The 25,404-nt window shown below is 38.3% G+C and overlaps 1 protein-coding gene across 1 annotated transcript in view; it reads right to left on the reverse strand.

The window, feature by feature from the left end:
* The window catches only part of col27a1b (collagen, type XXVII, alpha 1b), a 115,004-nt gene extending 95,398 nt beyond the window's left edge, over nt 1–19,606 (reverse strand). Inside the window, exons 1-4 of the mRNA XM_056236916.1 lie at nt 19,174–19,606; nt 14,523–14,593; nt 7,267–8,522; nt 921–974 (exon numbers count right to left, since the gene is read on the reverse strand). Of these exons, the coding sequence (XP_056092891.1) occupies nt 921–974; nt 7,267–8,522; nt 14,523–14,593; nt 19,174–19,226 (1,434 nt within the window). The 5' untranslated portion in view covers nt 19,227–19,606. The remainder of the gene's footprint in view (nt 1–920; nt 975–7,266; nt 8,523–14,522; nt 14,594–19,173) is intronic.
* Nucleotides 19,607–25,404: the final 5,798 nt, after the last annotated feature.

A 25,404-nucleotide genomic window follows, 5' to 3' on the forward strand; every position in this document is an offset into this window, starting at 1 on the left:
TATAGGATCCCAATGCTCTTGACCAGCCACTCTGAAGAGCTTAAGAGCCGGTGAGCACCGGTGAGGCTTTAAATGCCTTTAATAAGACTGCCACAAAGAGCCCTTTCTTTAGCTCAACAGATTGGTTTCCCACAGTCCAGCCCTCAGGGGCCTCTCTAAAGGGCAGTCTCATAGGCCAGGGCAGGTATCTCACACACAAAACATCTAGACTTCCACCAAGGGAAGTCTCTTTGAATCACTGACTGACTGATATCTCATTGTCTCACTCTGTCTTCCACTCTTGATTACAATCTTACTGAGCAAAAAGTCATTTCTACAAGGTACTTACTCACCCTGATGACAAACCATCAGTTTGTAACAAAGAAAGACTTCAATGAGATTAAATACATTGAGGAAAACGTTTTTAAATTAAGCCTTAACAACAACAACAAAAATGTATTGTAATGTGAACTAATAATTTCATTAAAGATTTTAAATACATTTAAATATGGAACAAGAAATATGGAAATAACTTTTTATTTATTTAGTGGTTACATTTTCAATACGTCTGTGTTGGTCTGGATGGGAATTTGCATACATCTGATTATCAGATGCATTTCTAAAATGCTAATTTACTTTACAATGTTGTTACCCCTTCTAACACCTGACAAAATGAACATGTTGTTCCAATGTCCTTGAGTAACATTTGGAGTGTGATTGAAACTGGAGCATGGTAGTGTGGTCGATGGTGAAACTGCCAGTGTGAGTAACGATAATTTCATTACCTTTTAATGCAGCTTTGGCAAACAAAATGACTTAATGTAACTTGCAGGGAAATATTAGGTTGACTATAAATATTAAGTAAAAACATAGAGATCTCCTAAGCCTGGGCTAGGCAACAGAGACATGAGAAAATAAGTGAAGGATTTTAACACGCTTACCCTTGGCCCTCTCTTTCCTGGTAATCCTGGCTTGCCAGGAGGTCCTGGAGGTCCCTGAAAGAGAAGGAGGGAGGGAAATCGTGACAAAAAGGGTCATTTAGAGTTAAATATCTACCTGCTGACATTGAATGAACTCTCAAACAAGGCAGTAATCCCCCTATTGGATGGAGGCAGTGAACTCTAGTCAATGTTTTAAGATACTTTGAGAGTTAGACACTTAAACTCGCAAATATATAGTGTTTCAGTGGTTGTTTAAAAAAAAATTAAATTGAAGAGAGAAGAAAAAATGCTGAGGTTGAGTATTTTACATTTTTCTCAATCGCTTTGTCTCAATTCTCAAATGAGACGTTTTTTTCTCACAACAGTAAGTTCAGATCTCTGAACAGTTAGTTTCTTGTTCACATCAGATTTGAATATATTATTGATTTAAGCCAATTGCATGTGTTTTGGCACGTGTGCAAAAGAGTAAAAATTTGCACAATGACTAAATGCACATGGCTTGTTGATCAAAACTGATGAGTTGATTCTCAGTGAAATTGTCAAACTTCTAAACATTCTTTCATTGTGTGAGCGTTCACATGCTAAATGATCCATTCAGTGATTAAAATCTGTCAGACATGATATATTCCATAAATATTTATGACATAGAATTTTGTAATGTTTGCTAATTTGGCAAATGGCCTGCCGCTGTAATGAAATAGGAATCACAATCTTATCAATCAACCAATCAAGTTTGGAAACAATATGGAGTTTGCTGACAGCACAGTCACCACTATTTGTGAACATGGAGGAACATCACAACACTGAACAGGAGCAGCTACATCAGTACTGTATAAATACATTTGTATTTTTAGTACAGTACACTTTTTAGAAATGTGTTACATGTAAACTAAAAATTCTTGTCATGCAAGAACAATAGGAAGACATGTAGGCTACTGTAACTAAGATATGTACTGTATGTGTTAGAGAAAGACATAATAGAGTGTGTACAAATAAACAAGCAACTGAGAATTTTGAGTTGACATGTAACACATTAACATTAAATTTGTATATAACAAATATTTCCATGGTGAAAAAGCATCTAAACATTTTGACCAGTGTGGCTCAAACGATGACAAATACTTTTTATTTTGGTGGCATTGGCCAATTTACTGACACAATAACTAGGTTTTGGAACATGAATTAAATGTTTTGGGTGAGTTACTACGTTTTGCTGAGATGCCATAGCAAACAGTTGTGACAATTGAACTTACAGTTTAGAGAATGTTAAGAAAGCTTCGAAAAATGTGCCAAAGCGATTGAGAAAAACTGCTAAATGTTTTAGGTTGAAAACAGGCATAGAACAGAGGGATTTTTTTTTTTACGTCTAAACTGAAGTTATTTTTTAAATAAATCAAAATTGGACTGCTGTTGTTATCAATAGACTGTCCATACTGCTGCACTTTTTGGCTTGTTTTACTGGCAAATGACTAGTTTCGGTCATAGGCGCCCTTGTTAATTTTGCACATCATCTAGCTTTAAATCAATTTCACACATGAATCAACTGAGCTTGCATTTAAGAGGTCAGTGTTTTCCTTTCACTTAGTCAGGGGAGATCAAAAAAAGAGCACATACAGGTCTGAAATTATGATCCAGCAATTCATGTGCATCTGGCTAGTAGAGAATGCACTAACATATGAAAGTAGACTATCATACTTAATAACATATAAGGAGTAGTGTAAGAATTCGAGTAAATAATTAGTTACTGTACTTAAGTATATTTTTGGCTACTTTTTAGGTATACTGAGTATCAAAAATATTAGCAACTTTTACTCTCTACTTGACAACATTTTTGAATAAGTACTCCAGTACATTTGAGATGAGAAATGCACTTACTCATTACATTTTGCATGGCACCTAACTTTTTCTGCAGCAGTTTATTTCTGCTACAAAAGAAGTGATTTTGTCATTCACAGGGCATTGAAGGTACTATATCTTTACTCTTCTTTACTCATCCAAATTAGTTAACAAGGCTATACGTTACGTGAATGCGAGTGCATTAGCAGGTAGTTGTGAATGAATAGCAGGTGCTTCATATTTGAGATGAGGACATGACTGCAGCAAGTCATGGGGCCAAAACCTGCATAATATCAAGTAGGCTTTGACTATTTCATTACTTAACTGTTAATTTGTTATATTGAAAGAGACCTTTTTGAAGAATATTTGGAATTGGTGACTTGTAACTTGTAATGGAGTCATTTTTTTCTGCAAGATATCTGTACTTTTACTCAAGTGCTTTACAGGTACTCTTTACACCTCTGCATATAGCTTAATATGTTGACCTTCATTCTTGAACATACAGGTGCTGAATTACATAGAATTATTGAATGAAAACTCTTTCTGTTCCAAGTAAACGCCTAAAACATCCTTTTATTTGACAAATGCTGACAAATACATCTAACCAACTTCATCTGCAATAAAGACAGCAAACACTGTATAAGAGTCACTATGGGAAGCAGAAAGTGTGTGACTTTAGTGCTCCATTTTCATCTTTTTCCTCAATTTCAAGCGGCAAAATCTCACCAAGCGGTAAGTTCATTTGAGATCTGCCAAACGCCTGGCTTGAATGTAGACGAATGTAGGCGGCTGCAGTCATCCTCTAACTGTATTTGTGGCAGATATACAAATATTGGGTGTAATCCATTCAAGTGCCGCTAGTATTCCACTTTCACTATACTGACACAAGTAAGAATACACAAAACAGACGTTGCGTGACGTCATGTGAAAAGGGCCTATTGAGTCAAAAAAACATTTAGTTGTTATATTATTATATTCTCTTTCTATCAAGTTCACAAAAATCTGGCAATGTTAATGAAGAACAATCATCCATGCTGTTTTTTATATAATTTACCTTGTGTTAGTGAAAAATGTGTCAGCAGCAATCCAAGTTGCATACACATATGATGACAACTTTGAACTAATGAAAATCACTGCTTACAAATAAATTATACGAGACAATTCCTGGCAATGTTTCGTAACACCTGCAGACCTGGCAAGATCCCATATACTCATACTGAGCGATGCTGCCAGAACTCCACAGTGTTTAATTGCAGGCTTCCTGTTTCTAATCATTTTGAAAGCAACACACACTAATAAAAGATTATTCAAAAGTGTACACTATTAATGTTTTCAAGAAATCTACTTTAAAACTACTTTTAATAAACATGAACTGCATTGACTCTGCCTTTAGTTTTTATGCAATAAACTTCCTTGCTCAAGTAAAATGAGCTTCTATGGAGTAAGATCAAACATAATAAACCAAGAGACATTGTGCGCACAGTGTCTGCTTGATGTGAATGACATTAATATGGTAATTTTGATTTCCAGAGAGAAAGAAAGACAGAAGAGCCCATTTGAGCCCCCTACTCTCTCTTCCACGTGGCACATTTCCTGAATAAAAGCAATCTCTCTTTCTCTCTCTGCCTCCAAGAAGGAATGAAAAGATTAGAAAAGGAGGAAACAAGACCTTTTATAGTAATTGCTAAAGGGGATATCTCCCGAAAATGCACAGTGCTATCTGTGTGACAGCCATACTGAACAGCACATCTGGTTGTTGTTTGTTGTTGGAAAATAGTTCAGAACTTCACTGTGACTGTATATACAGCACCATAATACACTGCATAATAGTGCTGGTCTGGATGAGGCCGGCAGACTTTAAAGCAAATATCAGCTCACTTTATATAGAGCACAGTTCTGCTCCCACCCAAGCCTGTAGTAAAAATCGTATGCACAAGAAATGGAAACATATCCAGGAAAGCTTATAAGTCTGTTACAAGATTGATTGATTCATTCTCATCCAATCACAGTGCAACCTTCATTTAAAAAAGAACCTACCACCAGGTTGTCAGCTTAAAAATAACATATTTTTTATTCATCCTACCAAAAAGAGTCTTTCCACTCAAACACAAATTCCCAATGAGGGAGCAAATGATAATACTGTACATACGAGAGATTGTGTAGCTTTTATTAGGCAGAACTGCAAAAATATATATGTTTAATAAGCATTTTTGTCTAGTTTTCCAGAATCTAAACATTCATGAACCAAGATAAATTTACTCGACAAAAAAATGCACATGCTTTGTATAAGCATGAAGGTACATTCAGTAAGGTTTAGTTTTAAAGTAATAATAAAAAGATATGACAATAGGTTAAAGAACAATAAATAATTCAATATATATATTCTCTGAAAACAAGTCCCATAATGTACACAATTTAGCTTCTCAAGTGAATTTTTCTTGCTTTTAAGTTTCAAGGATGTTTAGATATGTTTAGCGGAAAACAAGACAAACTGCTGATTACGTTTTTTATTTTATTATTATTGTTTTGCAGTGTGTGTCCTCTCACCCGCTGGCTTGTGACCTCATTATTTAACTACAAGGAAAAAGTGTGTAAGCATTACACATTACCGGCCTGTAATGCCCTTTCAGAGGATTTTAAAAACTAGGCTTAAGACCAAGACCACCAAAAACTCAAAGGCAACAACGAAGACACAATTTTCCAGCCTTCAGCCAGCAGTTTGCACCCAGAGAAGTTGTTTAACTGGTAAAAGATGTAGTTTTGTAGTGTGTGGTATGTTATGTATTGAACTCCTCAAGAAGTTGGAAACCAACTGACAAAGAATCCATATTAATGCAATGCTACTACAGTCAGCACTTAACTCTTTCCCCACCATTGATGGAAATTCCATCATTTATGAAACAACGCTTCCAACCCATTGATTGGATTTTCCATCTTTCAGTGTTTTCACTGTTATACAAGCAGATGCATATGTAAAATAATGCGTTCATCAACATTAAACAGCATAGAAATCAAAACTGCCTAACGTTACCAAATGAAATGTCAACCCAGGACGATGAATAGGACTGTGCAAGCTTTGTTGGTGTTGATGGACTCGATCTACTCCATCTCTTTTGATCATCGTACTGAATCTGATCCAGAGTCTTTGACAAAAACATGATATTCTCAGCTTTTTGCTGAAATGTTTTTTTTTTTTTTAACTTACCCACATTCAAGTGTTGATAAGTTGCATTAAGCAAGAATAGGTTGTTTTTGATTAAAAGCATAGGGTCTCTTTTTTCTTTTGATATATATTGCATTTACAACAAAATATTCTAGAGGTCATGAAACTTTTGGCTCTTTTCTAAAACGCTGGCGAGGAAAGAGTTAAATATAACATATGAAGGCAGATGACAAGGCCAGTGCAGACAAGAAAAACCATGGCCACAGCCAATATTTCACATTTTACCATTCTTCAAAATAAGCAAAGCAGCACTAGCCATCTGGCCACCATAAGACACTGTTTAAAAAAAGAAAGAAAATGGTCTTCATACTACAGAGTTCTAGTGGTCTGTTGAAAGCTGAAGACCTTGTTGTTATGGTTCTGTATCCTGACTTAGCTTTGAGTATTTCAGCAAGCAAATCCCTACCTTCAGTAAAAAATCATCAGGGAAAAGCCTGCAATAATAACATTTTACAATAAAATAAATGGATCATTTTGCTAGCTTGACAGACAAATTACTTTAAGTTTTTTTTACAACCTGAACTAACCGTGCCAAAAAAGATCAAATTTTCGGATATTTTAAGAGACTTGCTGACCTTGACCATTACATACAGTCATAAGGGTGGTCTATAAGTTTTATGTTTTTTGCGTGTTTTCTTGCATGTTTCTGCAAGTTTATTTGACCACATGACTGTGAGTTAGTGACTACATGACTTTCATTTGATTTGGCAGACAAAAGTTTTTTGACTATTAGTAAGAAGTCAAAAAGTTCAAATATTTATAATATTGGAAAGTCACACTACATGACTTTGATTGGGAAGACATACGTTTTTTGTGTATAAGTAAGCAGTGAAGGAGTTAAAATATTTATAATGTTGTTAAAATATATTTTTTTCTAAGATATAATAAAAAACATTGTCAAACTACTAAATAAGGTTTTCTTGCTCTTATTGATGCCTTCTTTTATTCATTATGATATCAGGACAGTTATCAATATCAACCCAACAATGTATATTTTCATTGTTACCAACCCAGTTAAAGGTTGAGACCACAATCGTAGTAACTACTACATAATTTTTCATGAACTCACTCGTCATGTCTTTCAAACAAATCTATGAACAAGTTGTCAAACAAATCTATGAACAAGTTGTCAATACCTCAGCACCAATGAGAAAATAATGATTAAGACCTATGTGTCCTTCTAACCAAAATGTTAGCAGAACATTTGACCACATTTCCAATTTCAATCCATTTAAATGTGAAAAATACAAAGAGCATGGCAACAAAAAATATTAAAGAACATCCTACCGGTGGTCCAGGTTCTCCTTTCAGTCCAGGTGACTCTGCCAAGAAGGAGAATTGGGTTGGTTCAAAGTCAAAGGTTTGGAAACCATCTGTGGCCGCAGGGGTGACAGGCTCAAAAGTGGTGGATTTGGTTCTGAAAAAGGAGGTCTCCTTTTGTAGAGGTCTCCGTGATGCTAATGTTGTAGTCTCTGACACCGTGAATGTGCTAGAAGTTTTAGGGTATGTTGTGGAAGGGGTCTGGATATCCAATTTGTTTTTCTGTTGGCCTGTTGGTCCGGCAGTGTCAGCCATCCTGTCCTCTTTTAATATCTGTGGCCTTATAGGAGCTCTTACAAGGTTCTTCCTGGGGTTGCTTTGTTGAGTTGGCTTTGGAGATATTTGTGATGTCCTACTCCCAAAGGAGGCCATGGCAGTTTGTGCTGTGACCTGTAGGGGGGAATGTAATGTGGGCTGGGCTATCGTTGGTGGCACTGTGCTTTGTACAGACTGAGATGTCATTAAAGTAGAGGTTTCATGATTGTGTATCTTGTCTTGTGTTAGTGAAGATTTAGAGCTAAAATGTCTGTGATTTATCTCTGTTACAATGTTTGGGGTCTGAATGGTGACAGATATATTGGAGTCCAGGGGTAATAGTGGTAAAAGAGGAGGGAGGTTAGGCCGATAAGTGTCAGCTTCCCTGCACTGTTTTTTAATGTACTTACAATAATTGTGAGCTGCCTTAGCAGAGGGATGAATATCAAACTGGCAGATGGCTCCTTCAAACTGCACAGAGTTCTGGCTCATTTTTCCCAAGCGAAAGGAGCCCTCTGGGTCCAGCGTTTCTTCATTTTTAAAATGCAAATCTGCATGCATACTTGTCTTCCCACAAGAAGTATATAACGTAACCCTTTGGGCTTGGATGTCCAAAGCCAGGTTGTGCCACTGGCCATTATGAACATCATAATCAAAATTTACCGTGTTCTTTTGGCCCAAGTAAACTAAGATCTTCCCAGGGATGAACTGCACCCCTAGTTGCAGTCTTTTCCTCTTTGTCACAACGGTGAAGAGGAAAGCATTGTTTATACGATGCGAACATACGCTAAGGATGAGAGTGAACGCAGAGCCCAGTGATGGAGGGACGACAGAGCTCACTGGGATGTCAATTCTCGCCCTCTGGGTTAGGATGACTCCTGATTTGAAGGGGATGACACCTTGAGGTGTGGAGCGTGTCCCAGGTGGTCTTTTCCCAACCAATCCCAGTCTTTGTAGCACGTCCACATCTACAAAAAGGAAAACCACAAATAATTGCAGGAATAATTAATATACATATATGTAATGTGACAAAAAAAAGCATTTAGATCAAAATGGATCTCGTCACAGTCGACTGAAGGCTTGCAGCTGTTTCTCACACACTGAGACACTGAGCTCATTATAAGAACAGATCATTAACAAAAGCATGTGTAAAACATATGTGGCAAAGGTAATGTTTCATCTGGGGCAATGCTTCAGTTTTCCATTAAATACTCTGCTGATATTGTTACAAGTAGAAAAATAACACTGTGTGGGCTTATGTTTTACAGATTCATTAAACTGTACTACAAATTCATTAGATCGTTAGAAGTCTGCAATAAATTAGGTCAAGTGAGTGGGAGTGCATCTCAAACGTCCCTGTAAGATTTACAAAACCACAAGCACATTTCCTCAAGCATTCCAGTTTATATGTCGATTTGGGTATAAGATGGCAAAAAACAACAACAATGTACATAGTATACATACTGTGGATTAATTCTTCTAAATCTGTATTTTTGTCTTGTTTCCCAATAAAGAAAAACAAGGTAAACTTAGCAAAAGATAATAAGCCCTTCTTTTTATGTATATTTTTTACTGGCAATATTATAAGCATGAGCCTCACTATTTGTTTTAATTTTTTATCAAAGCACTGGGCTATAAGAAAAATTAACATCTATGAAGTTTTATAACAATTTTGCTACTTTTGCAAAATTATCATTTTACTGGAAATCAAGACTATAACATTGACCATACATAAGATTTTTTTTTCTTTGGCTGTAAAACAACTGCTATGACCAATATCAATAATGCCTCATGTGATCCCTTTGCTAGCAAGCAGATATGATGCATAAAGTGGAAAAAGAAACAGTCAATACCATCTATCTTAGGCCTGTCACTTCTAAACAGTCAGTAATGAGTTTAGAATAAAAATAAATGAGTGTATGCATTTCAAAACCAAATCTAACCCAAACACATCCCGACTAAACAAAATCCAGCTCAACATTTGCGGTTATAAAATATACCCAATGAGCACTAAATGAAAAGCACATGTAAATGGAATAATGCGCATGGACTCCCCACGCCCCCCATAAACCCAGATGATGATCAGCAGATTGGACGGGATTGTTGAAAGAGAGCACTATGTCTGCAGTAGTATTGTAAGCAAATATAAACAGATTTACTAACATAATGGCCACTTCATTATCAAGCAAGTCAGAAAGAGGTGATAGATCATCTCCTGACAAACAGCAGGAAAACAACTGCTCTGAATTTAGAAAATTAATGATGTGAATAATTTCACATAAATCACGATGCACCTCCTCAACAGAACACATGAAGAACAACCGCTGGTTCTACTCACAAATCACAGTAACAAGTCTGAAACAGCATGAAATAAACTTCTTTAAAGCAGGGCTCAGGGATAAGCATGACCCACTGACCTAGGGCCAGTGTGAGCGAGTTTAGGACCAGTTGACACAATTGATCTTGCCACATCAAGCCATTGCTGCATTGCCATTACATCTTACACTTTTTTTTTAAACGCGCTCTCTTCCACTCTCATTACCCACAATTGAGGTGCCCTTGGCTCCCTGGGCGCCACAGCAAAATGGCTGCCCACTGCTTTGGGTGTGTGTGTGTGTGTGTGTGTGTACAATACTCACTGCAGTGTGTGTGTACTTGGATGGGTAAAATACAGAGCACAAATTCCGAGTATTGGACACCATACTTGGCTACACCTCATGTCACATTTTTATGCCTTCCTTTGAACATTGCTGTTGTAAATTCTGGTCATTTAAACATGTTTTTGTTCCCCGGGTAAAAGGTTGTCTAGCTGGCGACTGGTCTGGCTCAAAACAAAAGGCCTGCAGAACTGGGTGCCCGTGAACAAACAGATTTCCCAATTATGTACTTCTGGAAGGTCCTAAACAAATGCAATGGATAGGGACACTATAATCTTCCATTCTCGTTATATTAAGCCTCTTTGATCAGGACTGGTCGGCTGCCCCAGACTAAAGATTTTTCTCGTTGACTAGTAGTCACTCATTTGAGCAATTAGTTGACTAATTGGACGCTTATGATATTAATTATATATATGTATATATATATATATATATATATATATATATATATAAAGCTTGCCACAGCACACCGGCAAAAGTAATGATTATGAATGTGTTGGAAAAAAACAGCAAGGAGACTGCCTGAACATTTTAACACTTTATTAATAAACTAGTGATTTTTGAGTCTGTGTCGGCTGAAAAGATGAACGATGCCAGAATGTAATGTCAGTGGAAAGTGGAATGTCATACCCTGGAAATCATACTTACCACTAAAAATAGTGTAAAGCAACAGCTAGAGAAGTATTCCAATAACTCTCCAAGGTAAAGTTGACCACACCGACTCGTCATCTCCCCCACAGTATAGTGAATGCGCATTAAGAGAGAAATGCACCTTAAGTTTAGCATGCAGTAAAACGCGGTACTAATTTATCTTCCACAAGATAAAGTGGCTAACGTTAGGCTACTACTTGTATGTTTCAAATGATAAACCATGTTTTTGGTCAATGAATGAAAGTCAAGTGTTTAGATTTCCAGCCCGACATAATTACCACATGGACTAGCATTGTTAACGATCTGTCCATTAAAGGGATACTCCACCCAAAAATGAAAATTCTGTCATCATTTACTCGCCCTCAAGTTGTTGCAAACCTGTATGAGTTTCTTTCTTCTGCTGAACACAAAGGAAGATATTTTGAAGAACGATTGGAACCAAACAGTTGTTTGGCACCATTGACTTAGTAGGGAAAAAAAACACTATGGAAGTCAATGGTGCCAAAGTTCCAATCGTTCTTCAAAATATCTTCCTTTGTGTTCAGCAGAAGAAAGAAACTCATACAGGTTTGCAACAACTTGATGGTGAGTAAATGACAGAATTTTAATTTTTGGGTGGAGTATCCCTTTAAGGACTGCGTAACCTCGCCACTTCCTTTTTTGGCGACTAACTTAATAATAAAAATGTGGTCAACTAAGCCTCTTCTCGTTGACTAATGTTTAGTCGACTTTTAGGGCGCAGCCATAGTCAGGACGCAATGTAAAAGTCAAAGTAAGGGCCCTGTTACAGACACTAATGTTCCATGGAGTTAAGTCAAGTCAAGCTACCTTTATTTATTTAGTGCTTTATACAATACAGTTTGTTTCAAAGCAGCGTTACAAGGATCAACAGGAAAATAATGATTCAATGATGCAAACAGTTTAATTCTGCTGTAAAGCATCTCTAAAAAGAAAAGTGTCATTGTTCAGCTAAAGTTAGTTCAATGTTGATCCAGTTTTGTTCAATAACTGTGTAAAGATAATCAAATATGAAATGAGTTCAATTCAGCTATAAATCAGCTTATGTAAATAACAGTGATGTCATCATCCAGCTCTGTTCAGTTCCCTTCTCATCTGTCAGTTTGTTTAAGTCAGTAGATCCATTTGAAATGGGACAGTAAAGTGTGTAGATCACTTGACCAGAAGCAAGCTGAAATCTACCATAATTTCAAGGGCAACAGGACGTTATGTCAGAATGAAATGTCAGTGGAAAGTGGATTGTCATACCCAGGAAATCATACTTTAAGATAAGAGCAAAGGCTAGAGAAGAATTCCAGAAACTATCCAGCAACGGCTCACAAAGATGACTTGATCATAAGTCATGCAGCGGATACCTGGATAAATCTCAGCCAGCAGAGGGAGAATGTGCTATATGGACTGTTTCACATATGGTAAAAACATCAAACATACACTCAAGAACAAAGGCACCTTTCATGACTTGTTTAAAACATGATGGCTGTTGCATTTCATTAATGTCTGACACAGAAGCACCACATGTTATATGTACATGAATGAGTTATCCTGAATGTGACAGATGTTATGAACCACCCACCCAGATTAAATCTGGTCAAAGCAGATGTGGGAAATCTAGACACACCTTGAATGAGAATCAAATCAATAAGTTTAGACCACTTGATTGAAACAAACATGTACATCTTAACATCTTAAAAAGTGCCCATGCTCGTTCTTTATGTCATGCATAGCTCAGTGCTGTAATTTCAATGAATCTCTACAAAGCACAATACCTCAATTGAATTGACAGTTGTATATTGCAGGAATAGACCACCAGCATTATTTATGCTAGAAGTAAATACAGGATCTGTCCAATATTAAAAACTACAAAACTACAGTAAGCAGACTCAGTCTGTGAGATCCAATCAGGCACAATCAGGGCTTGACATTAACACCCGCCAACCCGCCAAATGCGGTTGCATTTCACCCGTGGCGGGTAACACAGTCACTCTCACTAGCCACTTTGGCGTGTTGAAGATTTGTAGTCTTGTCAAAGGACATCTGACATAACAAACGAATTGCAATTTGACACTATGCCACTACCACTCCCATGAGTACCACCTGCACATAGTTTAGTGTTTGCTCATTGGTCCATTCGTGAATCCTCTTGAACGACAACACTGCAAACAAGAAGACACGCGGAGATTAAACTCGCGGACTGTGCGACGAACTGGGCTGTTTTAGTCTGCCCTTAATTATCAACTTAATGTGATGATATAGCGATCTTTTTTTAATAGCAGGAGAATCCAGACCACCGGCGTGTCTCACGCTCTCCTGCAGTGCCGCTGCGCGAGGGTGCGCGCGCCAAACGAACGATCATCACACGTGACTGGTCGCATACACACACACATCAACACAGCGTTCAGTCAGTTCGTGAGTGTGCATGGCCGGTATTAAAGCAAAAATCATCTTCATGATTAAGGGCCACGGTGTAGGCCTAACTACTAGCAGGGCTGCCCTTATGTCACGTCATATCACAACTATCTTTCCAGAGTTAATTCTATGTTTTAATAAAATTAATCATGCCATGAAAGAAAGCAGGAGATGCGCTTGTGGGAATAATCTGGAAAATAAAGACCTGTAGGCCTATACTTGTTTCAGGTGGACATATCTCCAGTTACTCAGAGCTTCATGATGATAATTATTAAGTCAGAGCTCTGAGGAAAAGCTGATGCAAAACAAACAATCCAAAGTCCTATATAGTCCTATATAGCCTATATAAAGTTGTAATCCTGGTGCCTTAATTGTGGATTTTTTCTTTAAAATTATTATTTATTCTTTGCTCGTTGTTTCTAATGCAGATAATTGTTCTACTCTGTATTGCAGTATTTACTGCTGTAAAACAAAAAACAAACAAACAATGCAGCACTTTTATTATATACAATAAGAAGCTATTTTATGTGTGTATCTTAGACAACATGTTATCAAAAAAGGAGCTTAACAACCTTATCAGAGCTAATGATAATATTAGTTCATTTTAGCACGTTTTCAGCCCCATTGTCAATTTTAATCATATAAAACGTACAACAACAAAACTGTGGCTAGTAAAAATGCTGCGTGGCTAGTCATTTTGGAAAACCACTAGCCACATTGGCTAGTGAGCAAAAAAGTTAATGTCAAGCGCTGGGCACAAAGCCATTCAAATGAGGTTGGAATCAAACGCAAAGCATATAGAATCACAGAAGCAATGGCTTCTGATTTACTGTAGAAAAATAAACAGACTCAGACCAGTCATTTGTTGTTGATCAAAGGCTGCTCCACATATCATCTGAATATTGTTAACTCTGGCAAATACGGAGCACACTGCTTCTTAAAAACAAAGTACCTGTAGCCTCTTTCACCTCTGACTCATGGAAAACTCCAATGGGTTGTAACATTAGAGGTCTATTTATCCAAGTCCTGTCAAGTATCCTGAAACTTTATTGCAAGGCAGTGTGAGGTCTTTGGACTTCAATAAACCCATGTGCTCATGTAACGTACAGGGTTATGACACAGATGTCAAGACCATGGTGAACGTGAACATAAGCATAGTTTGCATGCTGATCAGGCACTAAAATTGTGTTAGAAAATATACAGATTTTTAAAAATCTATGAATGAAAATCACTTACCTGCAGACTGTGCTTGTGAAAACCTCAGACAGCATGTACAGTAAAGAACCATGCAGAGAAAGACAGCTCTCCTGTTAAAAAAAATAAATGAATTACAGTTACAAACTGACCAAATCAACATTTAGTTGAAAGTGATTTGTGATTTTACAATGCCTCCAGGCAACATCACAGCTCAGGCATTAATATCAACAGTAGATACAACTTAGTAAAATGAATTAATTTCCAGTCGTTTTTCTGCCAATATTAATGTTATGCCTTATCCACAATTTTGAACCACAGAAGAACTACCCCAGACAATGAATTTAAAATAAAACTGGTTTACACAATACCATTCAAAAGTTTATTTATTAATAATATTTTTTAAAGAAGACTTATGATCAATCACCAAGGCAGCATTTATTTGATCAAAATACAATAAAAACAGCAATAACGTGAACATTTAAAATAACTGTTTTCTGTTCTAATATATTTTCAAATGTAATGCATTCCTGTGATTGCAAAGCTGAATTTTCAGCATTATTATTGCAGTTTTAGTGTCAGATGATCCTTCAGAAATTATTCTAATATGCAGATTTGGTGCTCAAGAAACATTTCTTATTATTATCAATGTTGAGAACAGTTGTTGTGCAGCTTAATATTGTTTTGTGAAAATTGATGCATTTTAGGATTCTTTAATGAGTCCATCAGCAGTTGTAGGCGGGGCCTAAGCATAAACTGAAAACGGCTTATTCTGAGACACTGCTTATGAATTATGGGGATTAATAAAAATATTTTGCATAATAGGTCCCCTTTAATGCACCATTGCTGAATAAAATATTCTTTTATTTTTTTACATTTAAAAAGAAAATTTCACTGACCCAAAACGTTTGAATGGTAGTGTATATCCTAAGAGTTTAATAAAGTTCAAACATTAATTTCCCACATGCATACTGACTAGAAATATGTTTTCAAAGCGTATGTGTCCAATCTCTCAAATGACAATGAATGACAAGCAGCTTAAAGGTCCAACTGTAGTGAATTGCAACACTGAGAAAACAACAAGGCCTCTGAGAGAGTTATTTAAAACCCATGAAAGGTCAAACCAAAGAACCAAAAACTCTTTGCTACTGCATGGTCCCCACTTTTTTTCTCTCAGCTACAGAAACAAAACAAAGTATCGGGATCATCATCACATTGTTCCATTCTACACTAAAGCATCACCATATCCATCTAAATTATCAGTCTAGTCAGTGTCCAAAAGCAGTGCTCCATCTGCCTGTAGACCCAGTAACACTTGGCAGCAGCAGCAGTATTTACTGTAAAGCCCTAACAGCTGTTTCTGCTCAGTAGGCAGTCAATGCTTATCATCTGCCTGGATACCAAAAATTTGTGATGCTCCATATAGAAAGTGAGTGTTTCCTCTCAGTATGCCAAGGTGAGGAAATTCTGAAAGCTTCCTTCTAAGAGCTCTTAAATCAATCAAAAACCGATACACTAAAATCAGTGCATTGAATTATGGTCAATGATTCAATGCACTCGTTGACTATAATTCATAATTCAATATTTAGGTTAGTGTAGATCCAATATGAGTTGATTCTTCTTAAATTATTAAATTTGATCTATCACCCAAGAAACATGAATTAGGGGTAGTCTAGGTGCTCCTGCAGTGTCACTGAAATTCTATTTATGAGTGTTGATCAATTTGCACTATGCAGCAAAAATGGTTGATTCTGTGACAATAAGCAAAGGTGGATTTACATGACATTTTAAGACTCCTCCGTTACTCTGGTGTTTAGTTATATATTATTTTTCTGCCCCCATGTGCTGACACTGTGGATGTGGGAATGCCATTCGTGACCAAATATTGTAGTTTTACTTTAGTCAGCATTTTCTGTCACAGCCACAAGAACTAAACACTTGCCACCCCCTCCCACTCCCACTCTCATATCCTTTTTTCACACACTCCCACCATGGACAATGATACAGTTCAGAGAGTGCAAGAGAGAGACTGCACTAATCTAAACACAAGATTTCAACCCTTCACCCCCTAATCAAGTACATAAAATGGAAATTGTATACAAATGCAATCAAGATATTTAACAACTGATCACCCTATGCCAATTATACAAATGAGAAAACTTAGGCTAGAAAAACGTCAAACAAAAAACACAATCAATCAATAAATCAATCAATAAACTAACTATATAATTGTATACTCATTATATAATTTTGTCTTAAATTATACCTCACAAAATGCTGTCAGATATCTTTGCTTAAAATAAAGAAAAAAAAAGTTTGCCAAACAAGGTACAAAATTATTAAATTGTGAAAAAGTTAAATTAAAATTAAAAACTGAAAAAGTGTGTTACGCAATTTTGATTCTCAAGTGAACTGATCTTATTTGATTTTAGATATTTTACTGGAAAACAATTGAAATACTAAGTATCAGGGGCGTAGCAACCGGGGGGGACGGGGGGGACACGTCCCCCCCACTTTTAGAAACAGGTGATTCTGTCCCCCGCATTTTTTTTACTCAGCGCCAATATTTCCGCCCGTGTTCTCTGATTTGTTACTTAGACTTGAGTGAGCATTCAGCCAATCACAGCGCGAAGCATCTATTGGGCGCGTCTGCCATGAGCTTCAAATCTTTTGTTGCTCTTGCGAATTTTCGTGTTTGTTTAGTCGCTTTGCTGTTTGGCCGTCTAATGCACCCCAGAAAAAAAGCAGAGGACTACATCATTTTTTTCAAACACACACTGTTACAGTATGTCGCGATGATATGAATCACACGTAAAGTTTCCTTGTTATGATTTAACCTACTGTAACGCTGTAAGACGTGTAAGACAACAGAACCCGTATGGGTTCACGTCGCGCTGGATTGTGCCGAGTGTGTGTTAAATGCTCTCCTTGTTGCTTTGGATAAAAGCGTCTGTTAAATGAGACATAGATTATTCCCAGCAGGCACACAACGTCATAAGACGTTGATATTTGGTTAAATTTTGGTTGCGACGTCGGGTGACCAAAATGCAATGTAAATTCAACATGTCAATGTTAAATTGATGTCCAATACCGAATACATTGATTTAGGTTTTATTGATATCTTTTTATAAAATGTCGGTTGTATAAAATTACTGTAGGCTAGATGTAATCTGTTCTGTACTCATTGAACACTTTTTTTGGTCCAACTGTTAAGTAAGATAAAAGTTATTGTTCAAGTGTAGTTTAACTGAAATATTGTAAATATCATAAAATATCTTTATTTCATAAAAATAAAGTATATATGTCCACAGTTGTCTGAAAGTCCCAAGTCCTGCAATATTTTTTTATTTCGAGTATGATTTCACAAAAATAGGTTGCTGTAAACTATCATGGCATGTTCCCAAAATTGGCACTAGGGTGCTGTAAAATGCCAATTGCTATTCCATCTAGAATTTATTATTATGAACATCACCTTTCAGTCCCTCCAAAAAAACGCGATTATGCGATCGCATGATTCAATGCATAATCAGCCAAAGTCTGCATATTTATGCGGGGGCATTTTTTCAAATACGCCGCACTTTTGCCGTATAAATTGCCGATTTCCACGCAAAATATGCGGGGCTTGTATGATTTCATAATCCCCGCATTTTTGTTGCAAAAAAAAGTCATATATCTTAGCAGAAAGTTGAAAAATGTTGCGTTTGCTTCACACGAGAGCAGCCGTTTCCCCCGGTTGCCATGGGAACGTTATGAAGTGACGTAATTACTCGACATGAACATCATTGAAAAAAAAAATGAAAAAAAGCTGTAAAACAGGAAACATTTTTTTCATATTTTATTTATTCATTTTTACAGAAGTTGTAGCATATTCCTTTTGTAAAGCTACAGAACTTGTTTGACTCATCAATGTTTTGTAAGTTTGAGCCGTGTGTTTATTAAGGTCTGAAATAAAACAATATTAAATATTCCAGCACTTTCTGTGATGTAGTATGTTTGCTTATCATAGGAAGTAATAAGAAATAGCTCTTTACATTAAGGTAGTAGCCTAGTGAGAACAGGGTGTTGGGGAATCACTTTTTCTCTCTTTTTCATCAAACCGCAGTTTTTGCAAGTTCCCGCAATTTCATCACATAAAATTGCAAATATCCTGCATATTCCATCGCCGCATAATCAAGGATTTTTGCCCGCAACAATCACAAAAAAACTGCATTTTTCTGGAAGGACTGACCTTTGGGTCACATCACCACACCATTTTGTCCCCCCCACTTTTATAATGGCTGCTACGCCCCTGCTAAGTATATAGCCTAATGACAAAACAGCTGAGCAGGACACTAAAAAATAAGTAGCCTAAATAACTCCTAAACTCAATATAACCACTGGTTACACAATTTAAAGCAATTAAATCATTAAATCAGAAAATATAAGTTAATCTAAAACAAATATGTATATTTTGGTAGGTATAAAACAATTCTTTACTTCTGGTTCTGATAGAATGCTGTTCAACAAAGTTAAACAAGTTTGCTGTCCCATTCATTCATCAAGTTTCCCCAAACTCAAGAATGGACATCATAACGGACCTCCCTTCGCGAACTCATTCTACCTTATGTAACCGAGCTGACAGCCAACAGGATAATTTATGACCCATTTAACGTTTGTGTGAAATCTATCTATCTATTGTCATGACGTTACTCACCCCCCGACTCCAGCTGCTTTGAGTCTGGAGTTCGGGGCATTGTCCGGCTCCATCGCGCTTACTTCATTCTTCCTCAGGAGTGTTTGCTGCAGTCAAGACATGACAGAGTTGGTGATTTACTTCCATATCACAACGTCCCTTAATAACTGCTGAAGGTCTTAATGCACCACTGGATTACAACACTACATGCCGTAGTCTTTCCCAATTGACAAATGTAGTGCTTTCCAAAGAGAGGAACCTGAGAGGCGCAATGCAGACTTTCTCCATCTGACAGTATACTGTAGATGCAGAAAACTAGAAAGTTAAGTCCAAAGAGGCACAGACATCGTTCGCTGAGGTGAAGTACAAGCGTTTAGTCAAGTCGCCGAATCTCAAGTACTTAGTAGGCACGCTGAAGATTTGAGACACTGGAAGCATATTTCCCTCTGTCGCCCTCAACTGTCTTCTGGGGAAGAAACACTTCGCTCTGGAAACTAGAAGGGATTCAATGAAGGTGTGTCTTTCCAAACCCACGCGTTTATTTTCGCTTTCGTCGATAAAAAAAATAAAAATAAAAAAAAAATAAAGCCTATAGGCCTATATCATTTATCACATAGCCTATGTGGATCATTAGTTCCCTCAACTCACTTTCATGCCGATTTGGGCATTTGCTCTTGTGAAAGTCTATATTGTAAGGGATTTTTGACTTTCAACAAGAAGAAATAAAGCGTTTTATTTAAAGCAATTACAAAGTCCTTTCTTTCAGTGCATTAATAAAGAAGTCCACAGTTAAAGCAGGACAGCATATAACTTTTTAAAATGTTTGTAAATAAAGATCTGGATAAAATCTGTGTATAAATTTAAATTAGATTTTTGAAAACAAATTAAATTAAAATGAGATAAAAAAAAAATAAAAAAAAACTGGGAATTTTTAGTTTTAGTTTTTTAGTTTTTTTGTTTCATTTAATCTCATTTTAATTTAATTTGTTTTCAAAAATCTAATTTAAACTTATACACAGATTGTATCCAGATCTTTATTTACAGACATTTTAAAAAGTTATAAATATAAATGGTTCTTTCTGTAATAACCATCATGAACACACTGTGCATTTTTTTCTTGCATTGCACTTAAATTGTGGTTTGACATTTATCAATATATTCAGTGCGTGTCAAAGAATCTCTTAATTTTACCAGAAAATATATTGGGCTTCACTGAATTCTTAAGAGAATGAAAAGTTATTTTACATAATTTAATTTATTTACAATCGTTTTGACCAAATTTCACATTCAATGCAAGATTGCTAATAAATATCCAAACTTTATGGTTTTGCTGACTGAAGTAAGGCTGCACACAGCCAGTATTAGACTCTTTTAAAAAAGAAAGCTGTAAAAGCTTTAAAACAGTGGTTCTCAATCCTGGTCCTGGGGACCCACAGCTCTGCACAGTTTGTATGTCTCCCTCATTTAACACACCTGAATTAGATCATCAGCTCGTTAGGAAAGAGCTCTATGAACTGAACTGGCTGTGTCAGATAAAGGAGATATAATGTGCATAGTAGTGAAGGATTGAGAACCGCTGCTTTAAAAGTTTGGCTTTAAAGCCTTTAAGAATTTATTTTTTATTCCTGATTGTACACTTACTCTTATTTTTATATTATTATCCTCACCCACAACATTGATTTCAAATGACAAGACAACAATTATTGTCAGTAACGTAATCCATTACATTACACATTTAAGGTAATATAATTGGACTACTTTTTGATTACTTTTAGATAACTAGTTTATCACATTGATTTGAATAGGAAATTATTGTAGCATATTGATATAAGAATACAAAGAGTGAGAAAATATTTTCCATTCTTTATCAACAACATCACAGGGTTTCCTAGATTGGTGTTAGTGATGGAACTGCAGGGATTTAATGAAAATCTATTAAGTAGGCCTCATCCAACACCTTGCTCCGCCTTGATGCATTGATTAACAGGGCAGGGACATGATCGGCTCAGATTGCATTTTCAATTCCACATTGAATTTTGCTACATTTATTGTGGGACATAACCGCAAGTATCTTAACTGTGAGTGTAAAGCTCTCTCTGTCTCTCTTCTAGTTAGTTTTCGCAGTGTGCAGAAAATTCTCTTTATCCGCTCACTCTGTCAAACAAGTGAAAAGGGAAAGAAAAAAAAGAGCGATGTGCAAAGCAAACGGTGTTTACGGTCCATGTCTGAAAGTGACACACCAGTATTGCTTTTTTTGTTTAGGGGAGGAGCATGCTGCCCTTGCGTTGGAGCGAGTGCGAGTGCGAGCATTGTAGATTATTCATGGTTAAGATGCTACGCACTCGCCTTGTTTACTTCCAAGGGCCAGCATGGGGCTCCCGTATGGATTTTGCTGATGGGCGAGAGACGGGTCCGGCGCCTCATCGGCTCGGCTGGAGGATGACAAAGCTCTTGAATCCGGTATGGATTACGAATTGCCTACCTCTGAGCGTTCCTCACGTGATGATAAATGAATTACTCAAGGTGGTTACTCGTGCGGTGGCCAGGTTACAGTTAGACTGGCCACATTAACAAGAGACTCCCTCTAAACTGGAAGATAGATTTCTGTCTGGTGGCCAGGAGCGGCCTCTCCCCTTCTTTAGAGACCTTCATGACGAGGTATCTCTTTCATACTTCTTGTGTCTTTGCACATTCGACGTCGACATATTCAACAATTGTGGGTGCGAAGTCATGGGGGTATTCGATAATGCCACAGGTCGAAGAGACGCTTGCGAGCTATCTCTCACCTGGTTCGGCATCATCATTAAAGAAACCAACTCTCTCCACTAAGCCATGCAGAACCACCTCAACGCTAGTGGGGAAAGCGTTTCAAGCGGCAGGTCAGGCTGGTGCTGCGCACCATGGCGCTTTGGGCTCAGGACAAGCTCCTGTCACTGAAAGCAGTCTTTATCCCTGGACATCTGAAGGTAGTAGCAGATTTACTGTCCAGACAGAGAATACCAATGGGAGAGTGTAAACTCCACTCCGAGGTAGTGAAACAAATCTAGGAAAGATTTTACGATGCAGAGGTGGACATCTTCGCCTCTGAATAGACAGCACAATGTCCCCTCTACTTCTCTCTGAGTCATCCAGCTTTCCTGGGTCTGGACGCAGTGGTGCATACATGGCCCAGAATGCGCCTGTATGCATTTCTCCTGGTTTCTCGGCTACCGGGAGTTCTAGCCAGAGTTCGCCAACAAGGGACTTGCCTCTTACTGATAGCGCCATGTTGGCCAAACAGAGTCTGGTTCTCTGAAATAATATCTCTCCTTGACGGCTTGACCTGGGTAATAGTGGAAAGGAGGGACCTTCTGTCTCAAGCACAGCAGATGTTATTTTATCCCCGGCCCGAGCTGTGGAACCTTCACTGTGGAACCTTCATGTTTGGCCCCTAAAGGGTACCGACTGAAGACTCCACTAGAAGTTATTCCAATAAATGGGATGTCTTTGAAAGGTGGTGCACTGCACGTAATGCAGATCCAGTTAACTGCCAGATTGTTTCAGTTCTGGACTCTTCCTGCAAGAACAATTATCAGCAGGCATATGCCCCGCCACTCTCAGGGTTTTATGTGGCCGCTTTATCGGCTTGCCACACCTTGATTGACGGCGTGTCACTTGGGAAGCATCCTCTGCTTGCCCGATTTGTTTGTGGGGCCAGGTGACTGAGGCCTCCCATTAGAACAAATATTCCTTCATGGGACTTAGCTATAGTCCTTGAGAGGCTGGTAGGGACCCCCTTTGAACCTCTAGAGTCAGCGCCTGACAAGCTTCTGACTCTAAAGATGTTTTTTCTTATGGCTATCCCTTCTTTGAAAAGAATTGCGGATTTGCAAGCTCTGTCTGTCTTGCAATCCTGCTTAGACTTTGCCCCAGGAATGGTGAAAGCAATTTTGCATCCTCATCCTGACTACCTGCCTAAGGTTCCTTTCTAAACCATACATCCGGTCACTTTTGAGGCCTTCTTTCCTCCGCCTGTGTCTAGTCCGTGCTCTTCAGGCCTACGTCCACCGTACTAGCCAGTGGGGTAAGTCAGAGCAACTATTAGTTTGTCATGGGGGCTGTAACAGGGGGTGGCTGTCACAAAACAGACAATTTCACATTCGGTGAGGGATGCTATTGTCTAATGTTAAAAGCCCTATATAAATAAAGGTGACTTGACTTGCCTATGAGGCGCACGGTCAAGCTTCGCCAGTAGGCATCAGGGCTCATTCTACCAGGGGGTTCACATCTTCCTTAGCCTTGGTGGGGGGTGCCCCCTGCAGCATGTTTGTGATGCAGCAGCCTCATCTCCACACACATTCATAAGATTTTACAGTTTGGATGTTCATGCCACTCCGGGCTCACACGTCCTTGAGTTAACATCACAAGTAAGTAAGTAAGTAAATTTTATTTATATAGCACATTTACACATAGCAGGGCTATCCAAAGTGCTGAAAACAGAAAAACAACCAAACATAACATACAGAAATAGCATCAGGAGAAAATTAAAATGCCAGGGAACAAAAGTTTTCAATTTAGATTTAAGTGCAATACATTGCCTGGAATATGTTTAATATTTTTAAATTTAAACGAAAAGAGGCAGGTTGTGTTTTATATTTAGTTTTGTTATAAATATAACGTTACATACATGCAGTGAATATAATCAATAGGCTATGCGTTGCCTGAACCACATTTGTGTGCTTATAATGTTTAAAAATGTATTTAAATTAAATCGAAAAGAAGCAGAGTGGTGTTTTATAACATATTTTGTTTTATTGTTACCTAAAATGTACATAACCGGAGTAGCAGAGCGAGCTGAGTGGCGCATTCAAGAACGCGCTGTTCCATCAGCAGAATTACTGGACTCGCGTCCTCGGGATCATTCTCCTGAGTCGGACTTTGCGTGGCATTGAGAAAATGGTATTGAGAAACGCCTAATGCCAGCGCTTGTTTCTTGTGACAAACATGCCGAGAAGTAAGAACAAGATCTGCTGTCTGTAATCCATTGTTGTTTACTATGTCGCTTTCTTCGCGCGAAAATGACGTCGATCGCTTCTTTCCGGCAAACACCACATCTATCAAGTAAGGGTACTGTTGGCAGTGGAAACGCTAGCCGGATCATGCTGTACCGACCCGACCCGTACTGTACTGTACCGTACCGTACGCCTCAGTGGAAACGAGCCATAAGATAGGGAATAGAAAGAATGAGCGTCACGGGCGGGTGAAATGACCAGGAAGAGATAAAGCGCATCCGGTGCAAACCGGCATTAGCTTCGAAAATTGCCGAAGCAAGTCGATCGCAGGGATGCAGGAAGTATGGCAGGGCGACGCATCGTCTCGTTCCCGATCTTAGGGAACTATTGTTACAGACGTAACCTGAGACGTTCCCTTTCGAGGGAACTCGCGATGCGTCGATGACGCTTTGGGAATGAGAATACCCAAAACGCCAAACTTTCAAGTGCCTGAGTGTCAGCCTGTTGTCAACTAAACACTAAGCACCTGGGACCCTGGGGCAGCATCCAGGTCCAAGCTGTAAAACCTCACGAATGTGAGCGGTGAGGACCAGTCCGCCGCGTCACAAACGTCTTGGAGAGAAACCCCAAATAATAAGGCTTTAGAGGCCGCCATACCCCTCGTAGACTGAGCTCTGACCGCCAAAGGACACGGCTGGTCAGAGTACTCGTAAGCAAGTGAAATAGCCTCGACTATCCACTTACTGGCCGTCCGCTTAGAAGCAGGAAGACCTTTCTTGGGTGATCCAAAGCAAACAAATAGCTGGTCGGATTTTCTCCACGAAGAAGTCCGATGAACATAAGTGTCTAGTGCTCGCACTGGAAACAAGAGGTTCAGCTTTTCCTGGTCCGAAGAGGTAAAAGGAGGAGGACAGAAAGCCTGCAGCACAATAGGCCTCGGAATCATGGTCGGCACCTTAGGGACGTATCCCTGTTTTGGATATAAAAATGCCTTGACCATCCCCGGTGCAAACTCAAGGCAAGTGGGGGAAACCGTAAGGGCCTGAAGGGCACCGACTCTTTTGAGGGACGAAATAGCTAGCAGAAAGATAGTCTTAAAAGTAAGAAATGTCTCTGACACCGAATCTAAGGGCTCGAATGGAGCCCAAGACAGGCCTTCCAAAACTATCGCAAGGTCCCAAGCCGGCACCCTAGTGCGAGTTGCAGGGCTCAGCCTCAATGTGCCACGAAGGAAACGTGTGATCAGGGGGTCTCGACCCAA

The sequence above is a fragment of the Rhinichthys klamathensis genome, unplaced genomic scaffold (genome assembly GCF_029890125.1).
Source record: "Rhinichthys klamathensis goyatoka isolate OS25496 unplaced genomic scaffold, OSU_Roscu_1.1 h1tg000019l_1, whole genome shotgun sequence".
Lineage (NCBI taxonomy): Eukaryota > Metazoa > Chordata > Actinopteri > Cypriniformes > Leuciscidae > Rhinichthys > Rhinichthys klamathensis.